The sequence below is a fragment of the Eimeria acervulina genome, genomic scaffold (assembly GCF_000499425.1).
Source record: "Eimeria acervulina Houghton genomic scaffold, Eah_scaff210, whole genome shotgun sequence".
Taxonomy (NCBI): Eukaryota; Apicomplexa; class Conoidasida; order Eucoccidiorida; family Eimeriidae; genus Eimeria; species Eimeria acervulina.
This window is the reverse complement of record NW_013550040.1, coordinates 4,067-12,500: the sequence shown is the minus strand read 5'-3', so window position 1 is coordinate 12,500 and position 8,434 is coordinate 4,067. Positions and strand designations below refer to the sequence as shown.

The 8,434-nt window shown below is 44.0% G+C and overlaps 2 protein-coding genes across 2 annotated transcripts in view; one reads left to right on the top strand and one right to left on the bottom strand.

Moving 5' to 3' along the window:
• Positions 1-3,406, bottom strand: part of EAH_00025680 (adaptin, putative) — a gene marked incomplete at both ends in the record, with an annotated part of 7,306 nt that extends 3,900 nt beyond the window's left edge. Inside the window, 6 exons of the mRNA XM_013396603.1 lie at positions 1-96; positions 214-305; positions 553-1,043; positions 1,737-1,807; positions 1,901-2,880; positions 3,130-3,406. The exon at positions 1-96 is cut by the window's left edge and continues 156 nt beyond it. Coding sequence (XP_013252057.1) covers positions 1-96; positions 214-305; positions 553-1,043; positions 1,737-1,807; positions 1,901-2,880; positions 3,130-3,406 — 2,007 coding nt within the window. The remainder of the gene's footprint in view (positions 97-213; positions 306-552; positions 1,044-1,736; positions 1,808-1,900; positions 2,881-3,129) is intronic.
• A 1,358-nt stretch (positions 3,407-4,764) lies between these two features.
• Positions 4,765-6,576, top strand: EAH_00025670 (cytidine deaminase, putative; the record flags this gene model as incomplete). Its single annotated transcript, XM_013396602.1, has 4 exons — positions 4,765-5,071; positions 5,405-5,493; positions 5,709-6,084; positions 6,407-6,576. 4 exons carry the CDS (start codon positions 4,765-4,767, stop codon positions 6,574-6,576), a joined length of 942 nt encoding a protein of 313 aa, XP_013252056.1.
• Between the last annotated feature and the right edge of the window lie 1,858 nt (positions 6,577-8,434).

Below are 8,434 nucleotides of genomic sequence, written 5' to 3'. Positions count from 1 at the left end.
CTTGCCTTGTGCGACTGCAGTGAGAGTTAAGAAAACTTTTGCTGCTGCCCACAGCAGCACCCGCTGTACGTGCGGCCTCAAGGAAGGGTCCCCTGCCTGCAGCAGCAGCAGCAGCAGCAGGAACAGCAGCAGCAGGAAGAGATAACCTAGTGCAGCGGCGCGCTGGCAGGGCAGCTTTAAATTGAGGGTTTAGGGTTTAGGGTTTAGACATACTAGATGAGCGAGACAGCTTGCTGCTTCTTCAATGAAGCTGATCCCGACAGCAGCAGAAGCAGCGCCACTAAACAGCTGCCGATGATACTCCCCTGCATGCGCAGCACCAACCTCGCACATCTGCTGCTGCTGCTGCTGATGCACATGCTGCTGCTGCTGCTGCTGATACAGGTGCTGCTGCTGATGCAGATGCTGCTGCTGATGCAGATGCTGCTGCTGCTGTTGATACAGGTGCTGCTGCTGACACAGCTGCTGCTGCTGCTGTAGGGACTGTTGGTAGGGAGACAGCAGCAGGAGACAGAAGAAGAGATTTAGCTGCCTATACACCGTAAGACTCACCTATAATCCAGCCGGCTGCGCGAATGACATCCGGGTGTATGTACACCTCAGTTGCTGCAGCACCGCTGCTGCTGCTGCTGCTGCTGCTGCTGCTGGGGTTGTTGTGGAGGGCCCCCGTGCCTTCGTCAAAATTGCTGCTGCTGATGTGGCTCTCGCGCTGCTGCTGCCGCAGCGCCCGCAGAACCTCTAGGCTGTTGCTGCTGCTGCTGCTGCTGCTGTTGCTGCCTGGCAGCTTAGACTTGGTTGCTGCTGCTGCTGCCTCCAGCAGCAGCATGCACAGATGCGTGCTGCAGGGCCTCACCTCAGGCACCCGAACGCAAATATCTTGCAGCTGCTGCGCAACTGCAGCAGCAACTGCAGCATCCCCGCTGCTGTTGCTGCTGCTGCTGCTGCTGCCGCTGCTGCTGCTCCTGCTCCTGCAGCAGTTGCATGCGATGTCTATCAATACAGCCACATACCACTCAAAGTCCTCTATCAACTCGTAGTCGCTCCTGAAGCAGCAGCAGCAGCAGCATCAGCAACAACAGCAGCAGCAGCAGCAGCAGATGAAGAAATATAAAAAGAAATAAAAATACAAATAAACATAAATATAAATATAAATATAAATATAAATATAAATATATATATAAATATAAATATACATATAAATATAAATACAATATAAATATAAATATAAATATAAATATAAATATAAATATAAATATAAATATAAATATAAATATAAATAACAGTATAAAATAACAGAAAAGAATATCAGCACACAAAAACGTAAAATACAGACAGACAAATACAAATAAATAAATAAATAAATAAATAAATAAATAAATAAACAATAAACAAATAATAAATAATTTAATAAGGAGACGAACAAACAAAGCAACAGAGACAGACATAAACAAAAAAAAATAAAGAGACAGGAGACAGCTCCCTTACTCAGCAGCCATCCGTACAATCGGTAAAATAAAGTCTGAGGGGCTCACTGCAGCAGCAGCACTCTTGCTGCTGCTGCTGCTGCTGTTGCTGCTGCTGCTGCTGCTGCTGCTGCTGCTGGCAGCTTCGAATGCAGCAGCAAGAAGCCGCTCACAAGCCACAGGAAAGGCAGCAGGAGATGCAGAAGCAGCAATTAAAGAGACAGCTACACGTCTCAGCATTGCGTCTCCGCTCCTTGCGCTCTGCATACATACACAAACTGCTGCTGCTGCTGCTGCTGTTGCTGTTGCTGCTGCTGCTGCTTGTGGTGGTATTGCTGCTGTAGCTATTAGATTCTCTCATAAAGACGCACAGGGTGTGGCTGCTGCTGCATCAGCTGCTGCTGCTGCTGCTGCAGAAAGCGGTGTGCATCGTTTACCTGTAGCATTTGCTGCTGCAGGCCCGGCAGCAGCTGCAGCAGGGGCTGTACGAGATGTCTCCTTTTGGTGAAGGTTTGCTGCAGCAAGCTGAGAGCAAGAAAACAAATATTAAGATCAGGCGAAGAAAGAAGGGATTGCAGCTGTTTGCATGTAAGCTGCAGCAGCTGCATCTCCGGCGCCACATTGCTGCTGCTGCTGCTGTTGCTGCTGCTGCTGCTGGAGGTAGGAGAGGCGGTTGCTGCGTCTCCTGTTGCTGCTGCTGCTGCTGCTGTGTCTTGCGTCATGACTGCTGCTGCTGCGCGTTCTGCTGCGGCGACGTCAGTAGCAGCAGCAGCAGCAGCAGCAGCAGCAGCTTCTGCTGCAGTCTCTATGGGAGCGAACAGCAAAGATATACGTAAAGCTTCAATCCTAACACTATGAGCTTTTGTTTGCTGCAGCAATTTAATTAGAGGCTTCAGCAGCTTAAGAGGAAGCCGGGGTTCTGCTGCAGACAGCAGCAGCAGCAGCTGCAGCAGCTTGATCGTCAGCCAGTTGCTGCTGCTGCTGCAGAGCAAATGAAATAAGGGGGGCACGAGAGGTAAGAACAGCTGAGGTGCTGCTGCTGCTGCTTGCAGCAGAGAGGTAGCTAAGCAGCAAAGCACACCAATGTCCTCCTCCTGCATTATTTGCTGCTGTATGCGCTGCACGACGTGCTGCAGCACCGAATCATCCTCTTCTGCTGCTTCTGCTGCTGCTGCTGCTGCTGCTGCTGCTGGGTCTGCAGCAGCAGAAGAGTTCAGACGCAGCCGCTGCTGCAGCTTCCGCTGCTGCGCTTGCTGCTGCTCTCGCAGCAGCTGCAGCAAGAAGCAGCTGCAGCAAAGTGCTGCCTTCTTTCTAATGTAAGGGCGAGAAGAACTCAGCAGCAGCAGCACATCAGGAAGCAGAGACCCTACCATCTCTTTCGATAGAGACACGCAGCACAAAGTCTGCAACGCCAAACCTGCAGCACAAGCAGCAGCAGCAGCAGCAGCAGCAGCAGCAAATACAGCAACAGCAACAGTAGAAGCAGAAGCGACAACAGCAGAAGCAGCAGCAGAAGCACATGCAGCAGCAGCAGCAAATGCAGCAAATGCAGCAAATACAGCAAATGCAGCAGCAGCAGCAAATACAGCAAATGCAGCAGCAGCAGCAAATGCAGCAAATGCAGCAGCAGCAGCAAATGCAGCAGCAGTAGATAGAGCCCTCTCACCGGTTTCATACATTTGGCTGCTGCATAAATCTTTTTTAAATAAATTAACTGTCAATAGAGACAACTCCGCCAGGGGCCAGTGCTGCTGCTGCTGCTGCTGCTGCTGCTGCTGCTGCTGGTGTTTGTCGTGAGCAGTAGAGGCTGCATGCAGTGGCGGTGCAGCAGCAGCAAATGCAATTGCTGCTGCAGCATAAGCAGGCCTCTTAAGATAAAATTTTGCTGCTGCCATGCCCTCTATTATTGAAAATGCAGCAAAAGATATGTCTACTCCGAGCATCTGCAGATACACTAGCTTCTGTAGCGCAACACTGCGGGTTGCTGCTGATATGCTGCTGCTGCTGCCGCTCTTGCTGTTGCTGCCGCTTGCTGCAGATAACTCATTCTTCACCTGCTGCAAACTACTTGCAATAAACTCGGCTTCCTGCTGCTGCTGCTGCGCTGCACGAAGCCCCTTTATAAGGGCCTGTAGAGACCCTGATTGATACAACATCGTAGCAGCAGTAGCAGCAGCAGCACAGCAGCAGCAGCAGCAGTAGCAGCAGCAGCAGCTGCTGCTGCTGCGGCAGGAAGCTTAGACTACGACCTGATGCCTCGTTGACAAGGCACCAACTGATGTAGCGGCGCTGTTGCTGCTGTTGCTGCTGCTGCTGCTGCTGCTTCTTTTGCTGCTGCTCCAGTTGCGGAAGTTGCTGTTGCTGTTGCTGCTGCGAATTGTGGTGTTGTTGCTGCTGCTGCTGCAGCTGCTGCTGCAGGTTGAGTTGAGGCAGCTGCTGCTGGCGTCAGTCAAGCAGCGGATGAGTATAAGGATATGCGGTGTACGTACAGTGCGGCGACAAAGAAGAAAAAAGCAGCAACAGTTGCTGCAACTGTTGAGTTTATTTATTCCTTTTGCTGTAAATTATAGATTTCATTTTGCTGCAGCAGCTGCAGCGCAGACAAGCAGCAGCAGCAGCATGCGCGAGCAGCAGCAGCAGCAGCAGCAGCAGCAGCAGGAACAGCAGCAGCAGCAGCTGAGAGTATTGTGTAAATATTGTCTTTATATTGTTGTGTCTTTAATTGCTTTGCATATAAAAACAAATATACTTTCTGATTAAAATAAATACAATTATTATTTTTATGTGAGACAAAGAAAGAAAAGAAAAAGCTTCAGGCCAGCGGTTTGTTTTTTTTTGTGTTTTTGTTTGTCTTTCTTCTTTTTCTTCTTTTTTTTAATTCTTAATTTAATTATTTTATTTTATTTATCTTCATTTCAACGGTATAATTATGTACATTTAGAGATATGCACGATGACTATCTAGGCTGCTGCTGCGCAGCTTCGGGTGTATATGCAGCATGCATGCAGGCATCAGTGCGTTAATATCGGAATAATAATAGTATTAATGATAAAAACAGCAACAATAATAATAATAATTTAATTAAAATTAATATTCAAGGAAGTATCTTGCAGCCGACGAACCCTTCTTCAGGTGTGCGTACAGCTGAGCAGAGCACATTTCTCTGCTTCTTTCTCTCTAGTTTTATTGTTATATTGTCTATTATATTGAATATTTATATCCATATTCTCTTTTTTTTGTTTGTTTATTCTTATTGTCGGCTGTCTTCGCTGAATTTCTTATATTTCTCTCCTCCCGAGAGATGCCGTCCACCCATACACACCAGCAGCAGCAGCAGCAGCTGCTGCTGCTGCAGAAGCAGCAGCAGCAACAGCAGCAGCACTTGGAGGTACTGTCCGAAAATCATCATCATCTGCACCAGCAAGACGGGTCCCATCGGCAGCAGCAGCAGCAGCAGGAGCCACAGCAGCAGCTGCAACCGCAGCAGCAGCAGCAGCAGCAGCAGCTCTTAGCTGCTGCTGCTGCTGCTGCTCTTAATGCATATGCTCCTTATTCGAAATCTCGCGTTGGCGTCAGCGTTTTGGGAACTGACGGCCGAATTTACGTCGGTGTGTAAAACAGAAGATGCACAATTTAAGCTTTAAGAGAAAGCATATGTCTGTCTGTTAATATATTTATTTACTTATTTGTGTTTACGTATTTATGTTTATATATATTATATTATATGTCTATATATCAAATATAGTATATGTAGGATGTGTGTGTGCGGCTTTAATCCATATATATATATATATATATACATATATATATATATGTGTATGCATCTAGCGTATCTATATATGCATGCATATATATAAATATATTTATATGTTTTTACATCTGTTTATCTATAATTATATTCTATAATTATATATAATGTTTTATTTGTTTGTTTGCTGCAGGCTGTACGTTTGACTCTGCTGCATATCCCTGCAGTGTCTGTGCAGCACACATCGCTGTTGCGCAGGCAGCCACCAAAGGCAGAGCCAGAGTATAAACCCTAAGCCCTAAACCCTAAACCCTAAACCCTAAATAATAGGCCCTAAAGGGCGACCAAACTCAGAGCCAGAGTATAAACCCTAAACCCTAAACCCTAAACCCTAAAACCGCGAAATCAAAACACCATGCACTAGAACCCTAGACGGTAAAGCCGAGGGTTTAGGGTTTAGGGTTTAGGGTTTAGGGTTTAGGGTTTTGCGTATTCAGGTCGCTGCATGCGCAGCCGTTCGTATAATTAGAGAAGGAGAAGAAGCAGCAGATTTTATTTTAAACGGATGTTGCTTAGAGTGGCTTTCAGAATATGCAGGCGATGCTGAGGTGTACGTACACTGCGCTGAAGTAGCAGAAGGCTCTGCTGCAGCAGCAGGAACAGCAGCAGCAGCAGCAGGAGCACTGACACCAACAGCAGTAGCAGCAGCAGCAGCAGGAGCCTTAACACCAGCCGCAGCCGCAGCAGCAGCAGCAGCAGCAGCAGCAAGTTATAAGCTCTCTTTTCTTCTACCCTTTGCACAGCGACTGCAGCAGCCTTTTGCTGCTCCTTTTGCTGCTCTCCCTCCCTTCGATGATGTTACAACTGAAGATGGTGAGCAGCTCAGTGCTGCTGCAGCAGCCTTAAACCAATTCAGGTGTATGTACAGCCTGCATGCATGCACGCATATATGCATACACACATATATATATATATATATATATATATTCCTAGATATGTGTATGAGTGTATATATATAATATATATATGTATATATATGTATCTCTCTCTCTCTCTCTCTCTCTCTCTATATATACATATATGTGTGTGTTAGAAGGCGTGTTGCGTGTGTCTTTAGGTGTATGCACAGCTAAAAAAGAGTTAATTTCTTTTGTTATGTCTGCTGTTTGTTTTATTTTTTGTGTTTTGTCTTCAGGGAAGGCAGCAGACGCAGAGGCACGTGCTCTGCTGCATGCAGCAGCAGCAGCAGCAGCAACAAGTTGCTGCTGGAAATCAGCAGTTCGTGTTGGCTGCGCTCTTCAAACAGAGCATCAAATTCTCATTTCTGCTGCTAATGCAGAGACAAAGGCACTCGGCATAGGGTAAACCCTAAACCCTAAACCCTAAACCCTAAACCCTAAAGACTAATACCCTAAACCCTAAACCCTAAAGTGTATGCCCTAAACTATAAAACCCTAAAACTATAAACCCTAAACCCTCAGCTCTCTCGCTGTCTCATTGTTTATATGCATTACCTCTACCTGTTCTGCCTAACAATCTGTGCATGTTCAGCTCGCTGCTTCTGCTGCTGCTGTTTCTGCTGCTGCTGCTGCTGTTATTTTGTTGTTTGCTGCAGCTGCTGCGCCGAGCAAAATGCAATTGGTGCTGCAGCAGCATTAGGCATAAAACATTTTAAGAAAATTTGTATATTCTGCGCTTCATTTTCTTATAAACCCTGCTACCCTTGCGGTCGCTGTCTCCAGCTGCTGCTGCAAGCGCAGCAGCTAACGCGTGAAGCAGCAGCAGCAGAAGCAGCAGCAGCACCAACAGCACCAGCAGCACTAGCAGCACCAGCAGCAGCAACTCAAAGTTGCAGCAACGGTGCCTCCGCAGCTGAACACCAGCACAAGCACCAGCAGCAGCAGCAGCAGCAGCACCAGCAGCAGCAGCAGCAGCAGCAGCAGCAGCTGGTGCTGCTGCTGCCTTATCAAGCTGTAGGGGGTAAAGGATGGCGTATAAAAGTTTGCCTCTTAGACGAAATGAGCGCAGACGAGAGATTTATGTTGTAGAGTTTTTTTGTTTATTAATTTGTTTATTTTGTTGTATTTCTATTACCAGACACTCGAGTCATTAACTCTTGTCTACTTTTCTACTTCGTCAAGTGCTTTGTTCTGTTGCTTTTTATTTTATTTATTTGTTTGTTTTAGCTTTTTTCTCTTATTCGGTTTTATTTACTCAATGTGTACACCTTTATTCTAATATATACATTATATACATATATAATATATATATATACATATACATATATAATATATATATTATATATTATATATATTATATATATTAATTATTTTGTTTGTTTTATTATTTTTTTCTATCGATTTCTTTTTCACGATTTTGTTTTTTCTTTTTCGCTGTTTTGTTAATTTGTTTATTTTGTTGATGGTTTATTTTAATCTTCTTTATTTTATTATACTTTGAAGTTGCTTTTATTTGATTGCTTGTCTTTGTTTATTTTATAAGCTGTCTCTTTATTATATTATTATTTACTCTTTTTAATTTTATTATTTAGCTTTTCTTTGTAATCTTTTTCTTTGTTTTGTTTACTCATTAACAAGTTTGTTGTTATTCTTTACTTGATTATATTTTTTTTATATTTGTTTGTTATTGTGTACTGTGTTTAATGCACTTTTATATTTTATTATTTATTATTTATTATTTATTATTTATTTTATTATTTTGCTTTATAATATACTCGTGCTATACTGGCTGCATCTTTTATCTCTTATCCCCTCTCCTTCTTTTTTCTCTGTCTTCAGTTCTGTTACTCCTATCACTGTCTTTAATATTATTATTATTATTATTATTATTAGTATTATTTATGCTGTTGTTTGTTTGTTTCTTCGTTTTATTTATTAGCTCCAAACGCATATTGAGGGCCCTCTGCAGTTGCTAGCAGCAAAATGCTGCAAAATCGAAATGTTGCTGCTGCAGCAGCAGCAGCAGCAGCAGCAGCAGCATTGCAACAGCAACAGCAGCAGTAGCAGCACAGTCTAGCAGCAGCAGTATTGGCTTTGCATTTGCTTCTCCTCTGCATAAAGTACTGCGTCTTCTTTATTATTTATTATTCTTATTATTAATTATTACTATTATTATGAGTACTATTACTAATTATTATTATCATTTATTATTATTATTATTATTATTATTATTATTATTATTATCATTATTATCATTAATATTT